The sequence below is a fragment of the Corvus moneduloides genome, chromosome 4 (assembly GCF_009650955.1).
Source record: "Corvus moneduloides isolate bCorMon1 chromosome 4, bCorMon1.pri, whole genome shotgun sequence".
Classification (NCBI taxonomy): Eukaryota; Metazoa; Chordata; class Aves; order Passeriformes; family Corvidae; genus Corvus; species Corvus moneduloides.
In genome coordinates, this window is record NC_045479.1 from 52567751 (window position 1) to 52589154 (window position 21404).

The 21404-nt window shown below is 37.4% G+C and overlaps 1 protein-coding gene across 26 annotated transcripts in view; it reads right to left on the bottom strand.

Moving 5' to 3' along the window:
* CADPS2 (calcium dependent secretion activator 2) overlaps positions 1-21404 on the bottom strand; it is a 292543-nt gene that overhangs the window by 127867 nt on the left and 143272 nt on the right. For all 26 annotated transcript variants that reach the window (XM_032105953.1, XM_032105977.1, XM_032105974.1 and 23 more), the window contains exon 8: positions 11586-11725. In XM_032105953.1, the coding sequence (XP_031961844.1) occupies positions 11586-11725 (140 nt within the window). The remainder of the gene's footprint in view (positions 1-11585; positions 11726-21404) is intronic.

A 21404-nucleotide genomic window follows, 5' to 3' on the forward strand; every position in this document is an offset into this window, starting at 1 on the left:
TGAGACGGGAAGAGCTTTAAAATTAAGAATTTAAAGAGCTTAAAAGTTAATTGATAGTACAGACTAGAAAAGTCTACCTAGGTGTTCTATGGGTCACTGAGATGTTTGGTCATAGGTTCTGAGATATTACAGAGACAAGAATAAAAAGAATTGGCATTTACATATGAATGCAAGGCACCATTAAGGTAAACCGTAAGGGATAATCCATGCCAAAAGAAGAGTTTAGGACAGTGAGACTGTGAGTAACTGCATTAAAGGCTGAGAAGAGAATAAGGTACAAAACCCAGTAGGCAGGAAATGGACAGGTACCAGGCATGACCACTCATTCCAACTGCTTATTTTGTAAGGTTGAATAAGGACTTTAGCAAAGACAAACCAAAGAAGAATTTGACACACATGCAGTACTGATTACGGGGAGTTTCTATACCTAATCAATTACGCATATTCCATCCTAGTGAAGGCAAGAGGATATTGAACAAGTGTTGCTACAGTTACGATCTAAAGACAATACATATACAACTGAACCTGCATCACTCTGCCCATCACAGAGCTGAAGAAAGCCCATCTTAACATTTCAGAAGCATGGAGCTTTAAGATGAAATATGAAAAAAGAAACACCCTATATAAACAGTTGTAATGATTTTTTAATGCGAGACTACAATCACAATTTAAATATAAATTACATATTAATAAGAACAGATTCTTAAATCTATTCTCAATTCCTTTACTTCATTTTTTAAAAAAGTTGTGAGCAAAAGCAAACCAAAATTTTTCATAAGAAAAGAAGTATTGTAAGTTTTACTATCAACCTTACCTAATCCATAGATATTTTTCACATGAAATCTGTTGTGATTAAGCTAAGTGAGTTTGGATCTAAATTTATATCTCAGCTTTTACAAATATTTCAGATTAATTACTATGGAATAAATGAAGAATGACACCTTAATTAGTAATGCTTCTCTTAGCAATTAGGATTCTCTTGGCTTCTTTTAGCAATTAAAGTGGCAGTGACATATCATTAAGGTCTTCAAAGATTCCCTGTGCCTCTCAGAAGTAATTACTGTGTGAAGCACTGAAAATCAGGCTCATAGCTATAATCTGTTCTCTAAGGATCTAGCAGCAGGATAAACACTTTGGCTTCTTCCTTCCATAGTAATTTTGCATTAACCCATTATCATTATCCAATCAATCATTAATGTAATTTTAATGTGTCATTTTTCATGAAGTTCAATTTCATTTTTAAAAAGTAACTGATTATAGTAAATTGATTTTGCAAAAATGTGTAATAGTAAAATCATTTAAATGAAAACAGTTATCACATTAGCACTTTTCTCCATGGCAAGATGCTAACATTCATTTAGCACAATGAAATACCAGCATTAAGCACAAAGTAGCATAACAGAAAATACTTACATGAGACACCTTGGTATAATAATAGTAACACCTTCATGCATCACTAAACGTGCAGCTTATAACGTATATAGGAAATTTTGGCCTTAATATATACATGTTCCTTTATGAATGTACAAATGAGGACAGGTTTGTCAGAATTTAGCAAGATAGGATAGCTACAGCTACATGAATGGCATTTTTGACTCCAGACAAAATAAACAAAAAATATACACCACTGCTTTTGAATCCAATTTAAATTTGCTTTTTCATGATGGGCCAAAATTTGACCAATATTTCTGCAGAAAATAAATCCACTGTTCTAGTTTTTTAGTTTTCCTTTACTTTCTCAGTAGTCTCATTCCACATGTCAGAAGTCTTTGAAGTACTTGGGTTTACTCTGTGCTGGGATTTATGAGTTTTATTTTGCAAAAAGGGATTCTCACACGCTTGTCTTCAGGGGCCCAGGGTCTTGGATCTTCAGAGTCAGCAACTGTCTGGGACTTACTCTTGAAAAGAAAGATATTATCCTCTTCGTAAATTTTATTGAAAAGCTCTTATGGCTTCAAAGGAATCACGTTAACTTCATGCAGTAGTTAACTTACAGATCAGTCATACCAGCCCTTTCCAGTACAAGGTGTTTAGCAATGACTACATTTAATGAAGTATTCTGAAGTTTGCAGCCAGGATACTTTTTATAGCAGTTTGTGACATATTCTTCTTCAGGATTTTTCACTGAGTAGAGAAAATATGATCTACACATACAGATTTGTGGTGCTGGATGTTAGATGACACTTTGGCACACCCTGATGTAAAGTAAGGAGCAGGCATTCCTGAATGGTAGTTCCTGAGTGGTATTTGCTGTGCTGTATACTTCAGGTGCTGATCACACTTTTTTACCAACCCCCCTTTTTTTCTTAAACAGTCCACTGTCTGCAATTCAAACAAAGCCTATTTCATCAGCCACAAAACATATCTTCCGTGAGTGGTAAAGACCTGGCCTTAATACAGTTTGCTTCAGCACTACAGAACCACCCTACCGCTACCGTGCTTGTCTTGATCAAACCTGAGACTGTCATGCTAGGTCTAGACTGAACATGGATTGGGAAACGAAACTTTGTAGTTCACACCTCTTTTGTCTCTGAAGTCAAATAAACTCACCTGAAACTCTGGTACTTCTTTACACCTTCCTGTCAGAAATTACAATGAAATCTTTTGCCCAGTGTCTCAAAGGTATATGGCAAGCAAATACAAGGTCACATTGTCCATGCATTGAGTCTGAACATGAGCCAACTCTAATTCAAAAGTGTTGTGAACATGTGAGTGACCCCAACAGTTCTGTAGTGCAGGTGCTGGCATCACAGTGTCAATTTTTTGGTTTTGTGTTGGGTTTTGGCCAAATACTATGTCTCCCTCTCTCTGCTACCAAGCCCCATGACCTCTTCAATTACAGTAAAAGCAATCTCCAACTCACTTTTGCTTCGTAAATAAGTTTCTTTATGAGAGAATTCCCTTCAGAGATATATGCTTTTGTTCATTTTCTGTATTCCAGACATCCTCATTAGTTTAAAAGGTACTCTTTGGAAAAGAGTTGCTCTGTGTGGGTAGATGAGAATGAGGTTCTTTGGACACCCTGGGCACTACAGAGGCCAGCTAGACCAGGCAAACATTGTTGCATCCCATTTGCCGGTAACAAATGGAGAGACAAAAAAAAACTGTGCACAACATAAAATCATAGTGAGAGGGAGTGACTAAGTTTTACTTAGACGCAGCTGAGATGAATACACACAATTCCTGTGACAGGATCATCTTACAGCAGACTGCTGCATCCCACAGTGTTTCAACATGTTGTAGCAAGATTTCACAAGGCAATGACTGTGACAGACAGGAATCAGGAGTATTTTTGTTATTTGGTTAGTGAATCAAGAACAAATCTTCACTTTGAGGTAGGCATCCCTTTCCCAAACATGAAGACTGGCTGAGGATTATCTTTTCACAGAGGAGTTTCAAATGGCACAAAGCTAGTCGAAAAATCTCTCATTTGTATATGGATTGCTGGTCATCTCAAAGAAACTGGAAGGCCTGATGCTGGCAGTGGGCAATCTCTCAGGCATTTTTAGAAAGATTTACCTTCTAAATGTATTTGAGACTAATTAGGAGTAATTGTAGAAGAAATGACAAAGATATTAACTACTGTTCTTAGGATAAGAAATTTTTTTGAACAAAACCAGAGGTATTAAAAATACAAATGGAGCACGTCTGCTGCCAAACAGAACAAGCTGTATGTGTTAGAGGACAACACAAATCCTAAAAAGTCACCAGTGTAGACATAAAATTCTCACAGGAATTAATATAAGTGATGTTTATTTAATATAAAATATTTATTGAATTTTGTAAGATTTGAATAAGGATGAATTTATTCATCTTCATAACTATATAAATAGAAACTACTATATAAAGATCAGTATAGTAGGAAACCCCAGAAATACCAGTAGAAATGAAGTTATTTCTCCTAATTGTATTGTTACTTGTAGCAAAAATGTCTTACTATCTATCAAATTAGTCTGAGTTTCATTTAAAATAAAAGGAGACCAGGGCACTTTCACTTGGGCAGCTATGCAGTTTATCTTTTACCTGAATTTAGATTTCAGAAACTGTGAAATAGGCAGAAGAAAAAGACGACATGCCTGAAGCACACCTCTTGTTCTGGTAGTTCACCTTTTCAAAGCTTTGCATCTGGTCACAGGGCATTTATTTTAATTTAGGAGATATTTTAATTTAGGAGATATTTCTGAGTGCAATATATATAGAGAGAAGTTTACCTTACTACCCCCAGTGTACCTTTCCTGTTTTTCAATAGCCAGTGTCTTAGGCCAACCACTTAAATAAACCAACGTGTCAAGGTATCCCACCCTACATAGCAGTTGCTTTGAGAAAACTCAGAGAACTCTTACAAAGCCTAAACACCTAAATTTTTTGGCTGCTATAGTGAGGCCATATGATTAAATGATCAGAAAAGAATTCCAAATTATCTGATGCTATATAAAGCTTGCAAAATTCAAACAAACTCAACAGTTTCTTCCATCGGACTTCTCCTATGCTTCTTGGTCTTGACATCCACAAAGCAAAAAATAAGCATTCTGCCAAGGGACAGGGAGAACTTTGCTCTTCGAGGCAGTAGCTGAAGTCATTGCTCTGCTACCCTTTTCCAAGAAGAAATGCAATAGCAGCAAACAGAAAGCTAGATGGTGCTACTATGCTGACTTTATGGTTACAACCAGATAGGCAGCACACGAGCTTGGAAAGACAAATCAAATACTATAAAGGGATCCAGAGGAGTTTACATATGTAGATAAAGAAATGCTGTAGTTAGGTAAGCATTTGAGTATTTTAACATTTGGTTCATGCTATGTTTATAAGAAATGAAAGACCAACAGGAATCTCTAAGATAATCAGCTCTTGCTTTTGAAAGAGGAAAACATTAAGGAGAAACATATTTTCAGTAACTGTTGAAAAATAATAACCAAGTTTTATCTCATAGAAAGCAGTACTAATTGAAGAAGTCTATGCTTCGTATTAACATATAATAACAAGCATTAGTAAGAATTTTCTAAGATGTTGCAAACATCTTAGGTATTATTGTAGGTTTCTAACACTTTCCTTCACTTTGAAGCAATTCTACACCTATTCATTTAAGAAAAATTAAACTTGAAGTTTAAATGAGCCAAAAATTTCTTTCTATTTCATCTTTTTACTGTTGGTAAAACAGATTTTTTAGAGTTATTCTGACATATTTGTGTGTTTTGGCTCAGAGACTAAGGACTGACACATTTCAAATTACAAAGGCTTATCTGTGACAGGGAGCTTGCAGTACTTGCTAAGAGAAGTGTGATTGTATTCCTGACATCTTACATTATCTGCATAAGTAACCCATAATTACAATAGAGTAATTGCAATGTATTCACCTTGCATATTTTTCTGAAATCATGATTGTGGGAGGAGATCTCATCTTCAGATCAAACCCAGATTACACATCTTCAAATTGTAAAGGTAATTCTGTTTCTTGTCCTGCTCTTCTTTGCCAGGTGACCATGAACAAACATGTTGCCTGTAAGAGCTGGCACCAGCCTCCTTCTGGCTGACTTCAGTGCCCCCGTGGCTCTTCTCAGCTGAGCTGTGAGCTCAGTAGCAGCAGTGACTGCAGTTTATCCAGGCAACAGGCACGCACGGCAGCCCTACCACTGAGAAGCCAGCAGACCCCAGTGCTACCCTCAGCTTTGTCACCAAATTGCCCATGACCTTGGGTGATCTCTGTTTATTCCCGTGTTTCATTTCACTCAGCTGCAAACCAGATTATACTCATCTTTCTCTCTAAGGATAGGTGACAAATATCATAAAAATGAGAGGAAAAAATTACTTATCTTCTAATTCGGCATCTTAGAAGACTGCTAACCAGAGCATTTGTCTCACAGATATCCTTTAGTTCTGAAACTACAGCAGAAGGAGGAGAAATGTGATTCTTCTGTCACATTCAGGAACCAGTAGCTATATTTACTGTTCATAAATACTGTCCTAAGAGCACTTCAGCCAATTGCAAGTGCAAAAGAGAAAAAACTTAGGAGTTAGCAAATTAATGGTGATCTTATATTCTCAGAAAATACAACCATAAAAAAACCCCAAAAACAAAAACAAAGCAAAACCCAAAACCATCAAGTTTTGAGAGCAATATGATTTCACACAGATTCCTTACTATTATGGAGACCACAAATTTAAAGAAGTCACCAAAATACTTTCTTTATAGATGAGAGACAGAGAGAAAATTCTAAGTGCTTGCAGAATGTTTATTCCAAATGCAAAAGTTTAAGAAATTAAAGATACATTATTTACATATGAAACGTGCCATAGCAGAAAGCAGAACGGAACATAAAAGAATGAATTTTGCCCTTCAAATCTTGGAAAAAGTTCAGGACAAGAGCTAGGCTGAAATGTTTCACTTTGGAAGTCAAACCCAAATAATACCACTTTGTAATATTGTCCTGTTCAGGCTGTTCAATTTGCAAGAATTTAATTTTATTTTATTATTTATTTCCTTTTTTTTTTCTTTTTTTTGTAAGACCACTGAGCATTACTAATCCTTTAAAAGCAAGCTTTAAAAAAAAATCCCAGTATTCCTTTTTTTATTTCTAGATTGGAAGCAATAGAATAATACCCTTTAGTAACCACTAGGCTATGCTAAGATACAACTAAACAGGCACACAATCTACTTTTTAAAATAATGCATGATTTAAATGCACACAGATGTGCAAAGGCACATCAAAAAACCCCCATGCATTAGAGAAGGGATTTAGAGTAACCCACCTATCTTGAGTCAATTAACCGGTCCTGCTGGGGTTTTCAACCCTAAAATAATTAGGAATTAAGGAGATCCAATTGAGCTTTCCTGAAGCAAACAGTACCTCCCTAATGCTGCTATTCTAACAAATAGACCTTTCAACAGAAATAAACAGGTTTTTAGTATTTTATAGAGGAAGTTTTTAGCTCAAATTTTACTCCTTTCCTTTGATGGTTTGTTTTAGATTCAAGATTGCAACAGAAAAAAATATTAGAAATGCTAAAAAATCTCCTTTTGTATGGATATTTGCTTTACTAAATAAAGGAGATTTAAAAAATATCTCATATGTGCTCTTCATTTTAGATAAGGGAAAGGTTACTGCTTTCTATGAGAAGACAAATGCAATACAAATTATGAGAAAGGAATCTAAAATATCATGAATTGTCAATAATTGGAACTGTTCTACAAATCCCCCTTAATGAGCAATATTTACCTTGTCACTACTCAGACTAGCTGTGTATGCTTTGCCTTGTAATATACTGACAGGATTCAGATACAAAAGGATATTTATATACCTTTTCAGATTAATTACTACTTTGAGAGCCTTTCATGTAAGAATAAAAATAAAACTGTAAAATAAGTAATAGGATTATGTTTACTGTAAGATGTATAATAGTGTTCAATTTTTTTAAAGCATGTAACAGAATACATTGAAAAAACATGAATTGCTGCCTTCAGCAAGTGTTTTTTTGAAATCATATTTGTGGAGTAACACTAGATTAACTGTATGAATGTGTCAACATAAACATAAACCTCTTTGTTGGAGAAGTACAAATGAACTGCAATTGAGATTCACAGTAGTGTTGAGTCATAAAGACTTTTATTTCTTGCTCTTAGAAAGGTTAAAATTCATAATTAAAAATCCCAAGTTTATAATCTAATTTAAAATATAATTTTTGGTTATGACTGTGGAAATCAGAGAGAACATGATCTGAAGGTGATGCAGTCCAGAATACTATTTGTGACTGAAGTACACGGCAGTAAAATTTGTAGAATTCAGTATTCTTGAAGCATAAATGCAAGACAAGTTTTGAAGTCTTCCAGCATATCCTCTGTGTCAGTAAGTAAAGTCAGTCTTAAAAAGGAAAAACTTTTCTGAAGAGATAAAATTGAAAATCCACCATTTGACTGGGCCTGTGGGTTTTCCCAACCCTGCAGAACCTGAAATATTTGGGCACAGTTCCCATATCTAAAAAAACTGTGTCTTATTGTAATTAGATAGAGTATTAATCTACTAAAACCCATCCCTCTGCAATTGGCTGTGGGATAAAATTGGAATTCAACTCGGAAGCACTTTTGAGACTCTCAACTGAAAATAATTACGTAATACTAACAGATTGCCTTCTTTTCCTAAGAGACATAAGAATCTTGTACATTAGTTTGTTAACTCAGACTGACACACAGAAAACATTACGTTGTCTAGTTCAAACTTTGGTTAAGGATAAAGCTTCTGAAAAATACAATGAAGAATTAGAACTTAGCTGGGTTGAACACACTAACTACACTAGAACTCTGTTACAAAGCTTGTAAAATTCAACTTGCTGACATGAAATTCCAGGAGAAAGGATGATCACATTCTGTCATCCTTCTATATCCCTTTCTTTTGTGTACTCTATGACACGGTACTTAAATATATGACCACATTCTAACAATCAAATAAAATCAAATAAAACATAAATAACATAGACAAAAACCTCCCAGTTGTTTTCACTATTCAGGATAGCAGCAGCTGCCTTTGAGCTGTTCAGCACTTTATTTTGTCCTATGGCCTCCTTCATTATGTTTTATGCAAACACTGCTTTACAGAGAGACTTGATATTTGCATTTCCACATTGTACAGGTTTTCCAGGGAATTGCAGAGCCCGGCACTGTTATAACCCTGCCCAGCAGAGCACAAGCCTTTGGCTGAGCGAAGTGACGATGCTTCCACTCCCCCAGCTCCTCTGGAGTGTGGGAACCTTTTCTACCAGATGCTTCCAAAGATTTATCTTCATATATGTATGATCCTGGGAGGTGGTACTACTGTCCCTTGATAACAGGACAATTGAAATACTAAAAATTTTAGGCTTCAGAGATTAATTTTTAGGATACCTGGACTTGTACAGCACAATGAGTATTTAAAGTCCCATTTCCACTGACTTCAGCTAACAGCTGAGTGTTGACCACCTCTATAAAATCAGATTCCAGTTTATCAAACTGGACACAGGAAACAAGTAACATCAGTTACTGTAGGTGGAAACATTTCAGTCTCTTATAGGAAACTTCTGTGCAGAACAAATGGGGATAAAAGCCAGTTTCTTCCAAGCAACCCTCAACTATTTTAACTGCAAAATATTCCTTTGCCTTTCTGATGATAAGGTCCATCATCCATCACATATATCCAGTCTCTTCACAAATGCAGATTTCCCTGATAACACACTATCAGTTCAGAACCAGAGCAGCTTTAATATGTGTATTAAAGCAAGTGGGAATCGCTCTTGAAAAAAACCAGCAAATGACCACTTAATACTTATACTCACCCAGGAAGTCAAGAGAAGGCTGCAGAGAGTGCCTGGGTGATGGCTCTTTGTAATATTAATAGTTCCTGACTGTATATACTAAGAATTCTACTAGCAGGTGTTCTTTTCCCTCCAAACAAATACCCTCTTCCTTCCTCTTCACTGCAACTCCAGTGTTTTCTACAATACTTCATCAATCTCTTCAACAGTTATTGAAGGAATTATTAAGTTTTTATTTCATTTCACATATATTAATGGGGGACAAGTCCATACATCCCTTCGTGCCCTAACTTTTCTTAACAAGTATGCAGGTAATAATCATTACAGCTAATAGCTATAAGGAAGTGGAAATGATGACTGACCTAGAGCATTTTTGGTGGGAAGAACTACAATATCTGCCTGGAGAATAGTGACAGTAGTGATCCTGAAATAAAATGCAGAAGTAAACAACTGTGCCAGGAGATTAGTATTCAAAATCAATCTGAGGAAGTAACCATCAGCAGCAGATGAAATGGATAACGATTAAATTAAATTACTGACAACAATATTTGATGGGGTTCTTTAATGGTCAGACAAGACTACTGATATAAACCAGCAAGGTTAACTGAATTGGGGGGGCTAGAAGACCCTCTGAAGACCCCAGAAGAACATCTTCTTGCCAAGACAGCCTCTGGGGAAATAGAGGAGCATGATGAGAGGAAGTGTTGGAGCCTTCTCCTTGTTGCTGGATCCAGTTGCATGTTACACTCTAATTGGGGGTGCAGAGAGCATGACCCCAACATTATCAGTGACCTGATCAAAAATGGGAACTTCTCCTAGTCATTGCTTAGGATAGGGGCATGGCAGCACAACACCCCTGATGTGTGTAGGGTGAAGTTTGCAATTGAACCAGGTCATGTGCAGATGAAAATGCTACACATCATTCCTTGCTGATGTGGTTTAAGTCAGGCTGCCTCCATGCTGCCTTTTGACAAGCCTGCTGAAGAGGGCAGGTAGCACCGTGCCTCCCTGCATCCTGCACTACTGCCAACGGGCTGAAAACCTTTCAGCAGCAGGAAACTGAATCCATGCTAGTGGGCTGGATCTAGATAAAGATGTGCCACCATCACCAAACCCTTTCACTGGTGTTTGGTGAGTGCAAACGAACGGGCCAGGAGGTGGGACTCACAGGAGAGCTTTATGCTTTATCATGCTTTAGTACAAACACTGTTCTCTCCTCTCCAGCTCCTCTCTACTCCAGCTTATTCATGTCAGCTGAGTCTTCCTGCTCTCTCCTGCTACATTATCCCATTTCCCTTATGTATTTGCTGCCCTGCTTTGAAGTTTTCTCATCTCAGTTCCAGTCTCCAAGCACAGTAGCTCCAGTTCCCCCCTGACTCTATGACTAGTTTCCCTCTCTTTCCTCGTAACTCCTGGTCACCAGTCACAGGTCTCCATCTAGCAAGTCTCATTGTTACAGTCCTAATCATAAGTGTCTAAGTTTCACAAAACCAAAATGAAGGACAAGATTGATACATGGGAAATCTGAGCCCAACTAATTAACACTTTGACAAAACTTCAGTCAGTTTGGTAGTTTTTTTAAAGAAAGTATCATATATAGGAAACTTTGGCAATTACTGCCTGTATACAATGAGCAGAACACAAACAGGAGGAGACCAAAAAGAAATCTAAATAGCATGGACAGTATATTGGTTCTTTGCGATTGCTTTATAAAAAAGATACAGACTTGCTTTAGCAACACTACCTGTTCTTGCAGCTGGGCTGAGGAATAGCGGTGGCAGTCGATTAAAGGAGCTGTCTTTATGAATAATCTATTCCACATAGTTTCAGTGTTAGACAGAAAAACACCCTTAAAATGGCATTCATACATATTATTTTTTCAAGAGAAAGACCATACAACAGACAGAGAAAGAAAGGGGAGACTATGTGGCAAATATCACTCCATTCAGGTATATGATTAATCCTATTTTAATGGAAAAACATTTTTCTCCTAAATATTTAGCAAAGTCCCATAAAATGTAACATTCAAAACCAGTATCTAAATGAGACTGTAGTCTTAGTTCTCCATTTCAGACCTAGCTCAGCATCTGTCTTTACACATCACTGAACATCTGAAATGAATGTTATTCCTGACTAGTCCAAACTTCATGTATAAAATGCAGATGTAACACAAAACCATACTATAGGAAATGTTTTACAAATTTATAAGGTTTTAAAAACTTTATGGTTTTAGATACACTTCGTAAAAACACAGGCACAGTGAGACAAAATAATAAAATAGAGACAGCCAGGAAATGGACACTTACCCACAGTGCTTCATGTGAGGTGGTTTGTCCATTCTCACTGCCAGTTTAATTTTCAGGTCACTGTCCTGACTGTTTTTGGGAACTATCATTTTATGCAGATCAGGGGACTTTGGGCTATTGGACGTTGGATATAACACTACCTGCAAGTCATGAAAAGATAAACTTCAGCAAGCTAATAAAAAACACCCCTGGTAGTCTTTAATGGAAACATCTAAGCAGTGAAGATTCTTGTTGCATCTCCTCCAATATGAAAGATGACTAAAAAAGATTTCATAAATCTAATAAACCAGCAGAATCAATCTTATTGTAACAGACGAATTTCAAAAATTAACTCCTTCCTTCTCTTATAAATGGGTATTTTCATATTTTGAGTTAATAAAATTTCCTCCTGTTAATACATTCTGAATTAAGAGCTTTTTTAAAAAAAAAAAGAACAGTTGGCATTTCAAAAGGGTCATGTAGAATTAAACAGGAACCTAAACTTTTACATTAGTCAATGCTCTGCTGGAAACACCTTTTGAAGCAATTTTTTGTAGCATTATGTAACAGATCAGCCCTCAGTAGTGGCACTGCTTGAGAGAAGATAACCAAAGCATATGTCTTGTTACTGTCTCCAGTTTTTGATCAATAGCATTAATAAAAGTCAATTTTAGTAAAAAACCACAGAAATTGTAGATGAATTCCAAAGCATCTTTGCTGCAAATGGAATATAATAAATGTAAGATGCTATGTACAATTCACATGTGATATGACACAAACCTTTTGTTTAATCTACAGTGATAGACATAAAAAACCCCAAACCATTGAATTTTAAAGATTTATTTTTTAAAACATTTATATAAATTTCTTGAATTTTCTAACAATTAATTTTAGACTAATAGTCACAAGTTGTTAAATATTTATTTACCACCCAAAAAGTTTATCAATGTATAGCCAGTACAATTAAAAATTACTGCTTCATCAAATCCTTACCCACAGCGACATGTTCAGCAGTTAAATGCTGCTGGAACATAATTTCCTTTCATTCTTATTATAAGTACTACTTTTGAACCACTTTAGACTCTAAAGTATTAACATATTACTTGGGAGTCTGTCATAACATTCAGGGAGTTCTGAATTATCATTATCATTTCAAAAATAACAACACTCTAAAAAGTACCATTCTTCACATCTTTCATTTCCTGAAAAACAGAATTAATTATTATGTTAACCATCAAGTTATGTTCTTACACATAGTACTTGTGTCTTGTGTCATATATCTAAAACACAATATATTGTCCCCCATGTTACTATGAAGGTTAAATCAAGTATTTGAGCAAAACTGTCCAAACAGGTATAAATCTAACAGACGTTATTAAGCCAAAAATATTACAACAGTGTCATTCAGATCTAATCATCTGAAAGATGGCCTAAGTGGAAGGCCTTCAGCTTCTCATCTCAATAATTTGCAGAAGCACATCCCTGCATCCCGTTAATATCAGGAGCTCCAAGCTCCTCTCAAGCAGAGAAATATGATGCATCACTCCTAATCAAATATGCAACCTTTGTAAAACCAGTGGAAGAAATAACCTGTCAGATTTATTGAGTACATTCAGTACCTTTTAAAGAGATAGCAGAAGAATCATTATATTCTGATTTTAGCAAACCAGGAGTTTACTTTTTTCTTTTCTTGCAAATGCACAGAAACCACTGTCTATAACAGAGTTTATTCCTTTGTTCTGATTTTCATTCTGAGTAAAAGGCACTCGTTAAAAAAACATTTAAAAATATTATGAGCATGGCAACCTTTGCGTTCTGATGTATCAAAGGGAAAATTATTTTTGGTTATCCCTTTAACTGCAAGATTATATAAACAGAACTATTATACATTCCTTGCATTTAATCACTAGGTATTTACATAGAACTGCAGGTGATGCTAAGAATTTTTCCTTTTCTACAGGTTGCAGTTCCTGTTGTCCTGTAAAAGCTTATTACTGCTCAAGCATCTCAAGTGACATCTTTCTCCTGTCAACTTCCTGAGATTTTAGAATGCTGATGAAATTAAAAGCAGACAAGAGTATAACTAATTTATGTCTGCAGTACTGACAATTCCTTTCCTGAATTTTTAAAGAAGTATTATGGGGCTTCAATTTCAAATCTCTCACTAAGAATAAGTATCTGTCAGACTGTTTAAGTATGCACTGTGTTAGGTTATACTTTGTCAGGCCTTCCAGCTTTAAACAATGAGAGCTTGAGAGAACTTTGTAATCAAACTTTTTGTTACACACAAACACATGTATGCACATGCACACAAAGCATTTGACAGGCATTAATTACTTTGCAATAACCTTCATACTAATATTGCCCTTAGGGGCAATGATAACTACTGTGTACCATACCATCAGCACAACCTGTAAGCTCCCACAAAATCGCTGAAACCAAAACACTTGGCAACTGCTCCTTGATAAGAAAAGTAAAAAATTGCTGAAATTTCTATTAAAAGCATTCTCTCCACTATGGAACACTGTAATGTGAGGTCACTGCCATTGTCCATTGAGAAGCTTTCTAGGGTTATTCTGTCTCAGATTTCCTTTCAGCACGCTTAAGGGGTTTTAATCTTCTGGTTGTTTCATAATCTACTTTAAAAAAATGAAATGGTATCAACTCACATGTTTTCTCTGGCAGGTATAATAATCACCTAGAGGATACCCTCACTGTGCCTAAAACTTCCATAAATTTCATAAAATTTCTGCTGCATCATATATTTTTGTACTATATCATATATTTCTGAACTTTTAATTTATTTTATTTTGGTTTATTTTATTGTTCATATACCTGTGGATATCACCATGGTAAGTTGTGCAGCAGCAGCACAGAGAGTTTGGACAGTGTTTACCATAATTATACTAACAGATAATCTATGTTAAAAAGTACAATGAACTGTTAATGACCAGAAAGCTACACAGTGAACATAGTTGCTGTGAATTGGATTGCTTCAACTCATGTAAAGCAAATTAATACTATCAGAACAGTGTGGGTTGAGATAATTAAGTAAATTCAATCATCTCATAAACATTAAAAAATACTTGACCACGTGTTCCAATTCTATCTAGCATTACATTTCCTCACACCACACTGTAACTGAAAAACTGTCAAGTTCACTTTATGCCTCTACTCACCTGGATGTAAAATAAACACAGAAATCTTAAATACTATAGAGCAACATTGTAGGCATTTGTGCAAGTGATGTTCTCAAAATACTGTTTGTTAGCTGTGAATGACTGAAAATGTTTCTCTCTTCGGCTTAAAAGATGACAGGTTGAAAGACGCTGAAGCTAATATCATTTGACAACTTAAGTAACCATCATTTTTGTGATTCCATTGTGTATTTAGGTCCCCAGGTGGGTCACAATGGAAGAAGTTAATTTAAGTACACCTGAGCCAAACAGTCAATCCAGACAAGCAACTATTAATTCTATTTTTGGCCCATTGATCATATCTTCTTTTAAAGGTATGAAAGACTGAGTTGCCTAAAGTACTCTAAAAGCTTAAACAAACCAAACTGGGGGCAGTCTTGTTTTCTCAGAGAAGATAATTGAGCAAAAGGTTCAGATTGAACAGCCTGTTCAGAAATATCTCCAACAGGTACTCCCATGTTGAGATAAAACTCTCAGGCTAACCATTAATGGCTGTAGTTGTCCTGCTGTCAAAAGAATAGGCAGCCTTCAAAAGGGACTAATGAAGGCAAGCAGACTGGCAAGTTGTAAGCACCTCAAGAAAAATCAAGAGTCAAGATATTCTCTACTTTTTCCCCCCTCTGACACTTGTGGCTGAGTTTCAGCCAACTTGTGTCCCCACTTTCTGGATGCTCCCCATCCCCTACTTCCACCAAAACTCATGATATTCAAGAGTTGAACCTCAGTGATAGATTTACCCACTCTTTTGACCCAAGTATTTGAGATGAGATAGATTTTATAAGTTGGGATGATCTAAGACACATTTTGAAATTTCAGATCCTGGGCACCAGACCTTGGTAATCATGGTAATTCTGAGCTGACTGTGCTGAATTTTGGCTCACTGTCACAAGCAAAAATGATGAAAGTGAAGAAGATCTGCATCTTAATGCCCTGGCTGAAGAGGCAGGTGATGTTTAGCATGCTATTACAAAAAATAGTTATCTGGCCTTCAGTACAGACCATACCACACAACCTTAAAAAAAAAGGAAGATGCAGCTTATCCACAGTCTGCTCTTCATAACACAGCCTGTGTCATCTTCAGAAAGCAAACCAAACCTCAGCCCAGCCCCAGCCCCATCCCCAGGGAGGCTCCCGATGCATGGAGGTGCTCTGGTGTCTCCCAATCCTGCCCCATGCCCCGATACCCCAGGGAGTTGCTCCTGCTTCTGGCATCCAGCTTCCTATCCTTTCTTCAAACTCTATGGTCTCCAAAAGGAAAGCTAGAAAATTTTATGAGACAAAAGTTCTCATGCCTGATGTGCTCTTTCAGAACACAAATGGTGTTAAAAATGTTTGGTTTTTTGCTGCTGGCCAAAAGGGCATTTTCTTTTTTATCTTATACCATACATAGAATGAAAACTTTCAAACTCGTATCTTAAGGTCTGGCTAAGTTACAAACAGTTGAGAACTCAATATACATCACACAGCCTTAATCATAAGCAGCTTTGTGAGGTCTGTTCAGAATAAACAACACACTCCTAGTCATGCAACAAATCCCACAACGAACTAGAGAAACCAAACTCTCTAACTCCCATGCTCTACCAGAGACATTTCTAACTCAATTTGTGATTATTTAAAGCTATGAAAAACAGCCAGTGCTTGACACGTAAGATCACATAGTCCCTCAACTCCATTTGTTGAAGCTTTCATCATGCCACAGGACTAATTAATACAATGTAAGGATTTTCTTTCATGTTTTAAAACACAGCAATTTGAAAAGACGCCAGTGCAAGCAGAGAGGACAGGCAAAATTTAAGTTATAAAACAAGTACCCATTATTATTAGGCATATGTAAACTTATGCTGCTGGTCATCCTCTGAACAAATATGATAGAAAAATCTAGTTAAATATGTGCTGTTTCACTGATCTGAAAATAGTTATAGACCAAAAATTATTGAAGGTGGTTTGGGATATGAAATAGATGACTAGAGAAACCCTTTAACGTTATGTAGTTTGTGTAACTCTGGCCCCAGCCTCACTTATGGGACACCTGGTTTTGATAGAAATGTCTACTGACTCCTCTCAAGATACCTTCTACCCTAACTTGAAAGTTTGGAGCTGTTCTGTGTTATGTCAGCCCCTTGCCCAAAGACTGGCTAATGTCAGAAAGCCAGAAGCTGCTGTCAGTGTGACAAGAAGTTCTCTCGAATGCCCTAGCAGCAGCCTGCCAAGCACAGCACTGCACTTGCTTTCCCTGAACATTAAGTCATGACAACCTGCTACCAGGTGATTGCAGAAAAAGAAGCTCAAGAAGAGGCTCAAATTTGGAGGTAGAAAGGGGAAAAGGAGATGTCTCTCTTGAGAGTAATTCCCTTAGAAAAGTTATCACCTTGGGAACCCCTAAAGGATGGGTTAATAAAAGCTCGATCACCAAGGGACTTGATGAGTTTTCTCTGCATGCTCCATCACCTCACCTATTGAGTAATCTCTTGCTGTTTGGCTATGATTGCATTACAGCTGAAACACCAAGGCAAGGCTTTGGGTAACAGGTGGTTAAAAAGAAACAAAATACAACAGAAAAACTGAATAGGCACATGGTGAGAGGGCTATCTAGAATACTGCTGATTATAAAGAACTGTTTATACAATCAACCTCTGTTGATGGTGCTGGCTGAACACTTACTCTGGTAGGTCTTAGCAATTGATAAAAGTAGTCTTTGAGTCCTGCCTAAAGAGCCTCTCCCCCATATCTAAGAGAGAGAATACCTGAATACAAAATATCTCAAGCATTTCCAATGAGAGGCACTCTCAAAGAAGCTACTGAGAACCCCGTTAGAATGGAAACAATAACACTTGGACAGACATCACAGAGTGCTGACAGGCAGACTGCTTGGGGGACAAGAGACAAAGTGGGAGTGGAAGCAATCTCTTATCATTTTCCATACTCAAAAAAGACAGACAGAAGAACTCAGACCTGAGAAACCTCAGTAATTTCAAAGTGCCATGGAGAAAGACAATCCCCAGGATGGCAGGCTTTAAATTAACAGTCACAGAATGAAACTGTCTCTGCTCAGGGGCTCTTTGAATGCGGCACAGAAGATAAACAACATGCCCAGTGCAGTCGACATTCAGAAACCCAGCAATCCTGTGAGTATAGGTACCTAGCCAGCACTGCTATTTTATAATTTTAAATCAAACACAGAGTAACAGTATTAAAGGAAAAAACCCAAAAAAGCATAGCTGCACAGCTAATTATTACTGGCTGCAGCTGACTGTGACAAGCAGGCTGTGAGACAATAGCTGTCTTTTAATTGAATAGTTAGAGTGACAAGGCTGAAATATTCTTATATTCAAAAAGTATCAGCAATCAAACAGCACCTGCTGCTCTCACATTGTATCCACATGTGTGCTAAGCACGCACAATGGCTGTCACTTTGAATTACTAGGTTTGAACATCTTTATACACAAAGTACTGAACAAGCAAAAGTGGTGTCAGATCCCTGTGTTTCAGAAACCACCAGGCTGATTTTGCAGAAGTATTTACACCAAACCCTGAAGGCTTCTTCACACTTTCTCAATTGTTGCAAGTACAAATCAAACATCAATTCTGCCTTCTGTATGCATATACAAAAATTATTCAAGTGGCCAGATAAGTTTCAGTCATATAAAATCTGTACCACAAATTATAAAGATATTTGACTAAAGTAAGTTCTTAACATTTCCTCATTAGAATAAGTTTAGCTTCAAAGATACAGCCTGTCTCACTTTCTAGAAGTTAAAGTCAGGGGTTCAAGTCACTGTATGTAGAGGTCTGTACAAACACAGACACAGACCACTCCAAAAGCTCATGTTCTGCAGAACCCAAATCCAAATAACATCCTTTCCCCTCCTGTGCAGCATACATCTCTGCTTTTAATTTCAGTGGAAAACTGAATTTGTACAACTGTTCTCCACTTTGTGTAGAACAGAGAATACAGTTTAAGATTTATTTTCACTTGAAAGTGGTCAGCAGGAAGCCAGAAGAATATCCTGCAGCAAGGAAAATCTTCTCTTGAGATTCACAACTGGATTTACTGGTATTTTTGGAGGAAGACAGCCATATCAGACAAGTGACATAGGAAGTATTACTTCCTTTCAGTTAACCACATCTTAAATGCTTTGAAGGGAGAAGTTGTTAAATAAGACAACATCCCTTCTATCATTTGGTGCTGACCTGGTGACTTCTGCAGCAGAGGTTGTGAGGCCTCAGCCTGAGCTTCCAAACATGGAGTATATACAGCTGTAAGTATGATCTGTTCTCTCTACTGAAAGCACAGGCCTGCACCCCTTCTGCTCCTCAGTGAGCTGGTTACTTCTGGAAATAAGCGGTGTCTTCTCTGGAAATGAGGGACCTGCTGATACCAGGGTCTACATCTTAAGTTCCTAAGTGAGAGAAATCACTATGCACAGATGGGTTTAATGGAAATACCTCCTCCTCTACAGCTCTGGGGAAACCTTTGCTGGCTCCATATTTCTCTTTTCCTAAAAAACTGATGCCTTGGTGGCAGAAGAAACCTTTTAGTATGTGATAGAAGCTCAAAATTCAAACCATGTAGCTTGATGCTGCCTTCTATTACTAATTATAGATTAAACAGAACAAAACCTTCAGAATAACCGCAAGTTATTGAAAATGCAAGCTTCAGTAATGTAGAAAAGTGGTATCAGGTCAAGACACACACTGTCAAGAAAGTACTTGATAGATGAGAATTAACGTCCACAGTAAGCTTACCTCAGAAGGGGTAGGTTTGAGTTGAATTTTTAAGTACAGGAAAAATACCAGTAGGAAGTATCTTCAGACCTTTTCCAAGGATAACAAATCTAGCTTGATCAGATGAACTCCTGCAAGTCACTGCATTGTAATGACCCAGCATAAAGTTGCCAATATAAAAATTAAGCTTATCCAGTGGGATTCTGCATCTTTTCAAATGCTATTTGAATTTAAATCTCTCAGACCTGAAAACAAAGACATCACCAACAAAAGAAGACTTTGAAAGCTAAAATGTGTACCGTAAGAGTACATAGTACTGCCAATTATTTTGTAAGAATTCTGTCAGATCTTCTCCCACTCTCCCCTGAAACTAGCAACCACCACTCACAAATACTCTGGTTAAACCAGAGGAGTAAGTTGGAGGATTCTTTCTTCTCCTGAATTAAGTGTCTACCCCCACAAGCTGGAAGGTGTCTGTCAGCAACCCTAGGTTTTACCAGACCGGGGAGGTGCAGAAGGACAGACACCCAAACAGGCTAATGCACAGCCAACATGCCCTTTTTATGTTATTTTCCACTGCGAAGGACCATGTGCACTACATAGGGTCATTGTGGGAGGTTTATCTTTTGCTGACTTATCCTTCTCAGAAGGTATTCTTTGGCAAGGATGTGGGCTGGACATTTTTGGTAAATCAGGAGTGGATTATAAAATGGAAAAGCAGTGTCCAGGCATCTCTTGGGTACTTCTGTTTGCTATTCCCAATCTCAGCACAAGCTTTAATGTGAGGGGGAAAAAAGGTGATGGCCTTTATCCTTTTCACAAGGGAAAAAGAAAAACAGCAAAAAGGAATTATTTTAATAGGCTTATTCTGGTAGAAACTGCCAAATCTCAGAGCATCTGATAAAAACAAACAGACTCTCTGCCAAAGAATACCAGGAGAGTAAGAATCAACAACAGAAAGAGAAGATTGCTCTTCCCTACCTCATCTTTAGTATAACTTGCTTTGTCTCTGGGAAAGCTGGGTCAGACTCCAACAGAGCACTGAGCTCTCTATACCCTCTCAGTTACCTATTTTCTTCCCTTTTCCCTCACCCCTCCCAACCAAGAAACCTTCAAACTTGTTCAACCAGCTGACAAACACAGATGTGTCAGAAGGCAGCCAGGAGTGTGCAGGGAGAGGAGGCAGTGAAAAACCCACAAACCGATCATCTGTGGCCACAGGATACAAGTAAGGCAAAAGCTATATTCAATATTTTATATTTGAAGTGTTTTCATTCTTTAAAACTAAATTTTTAGTATTAACTTCCTGTCCTAGAAACTCAGACAAGCTGCAGCATAAGAAAGCAGGCCAGGGCTGGTACCTGAACTTTGGATATTTGAGGTTGCAGACAGACACAGAGGATCCTGCTAAAACTGTGATACTTAGCCTCTTTATACTGATGATACTTCTTTTCTTCTCTGACTCCTTGGCAATGAGTATGCTGGCTACTGTTCACAATGGCCACATAGTCCCTCCTCCACTGTCCTTCACCTTGGCACTGACTTACCCTTTGCTTCTTTGAAAGGACTGATCAAGAAGGGACAGAGACAAAACTTCTCTGCATTTAGTAACACTACGCAGCTCCTGCAAGTTCACCCTTTCAGTGTCTCTTTTATTGTTCTGAATCCAGATATTGGTGACTCTGGCTTGTTCAGCTGCACAGCTGTGGCTCCTTCGTACCGGTCACACTACCTGCCTGGCTCTTGCCAGGGTGTACCCCCGTGGGAACCTTCCCCATGCAGATCCCACCTACACCTTGACCAAGTGGCCTTGGAAGCCCTTTAGAAGGATATGAGATGAGGCAAGAAGTAATCCTGAAGACACAGTCCTGACCTTAACAAGTGACACAATGCATGGGAGAATGTGTCTTTGCATAAC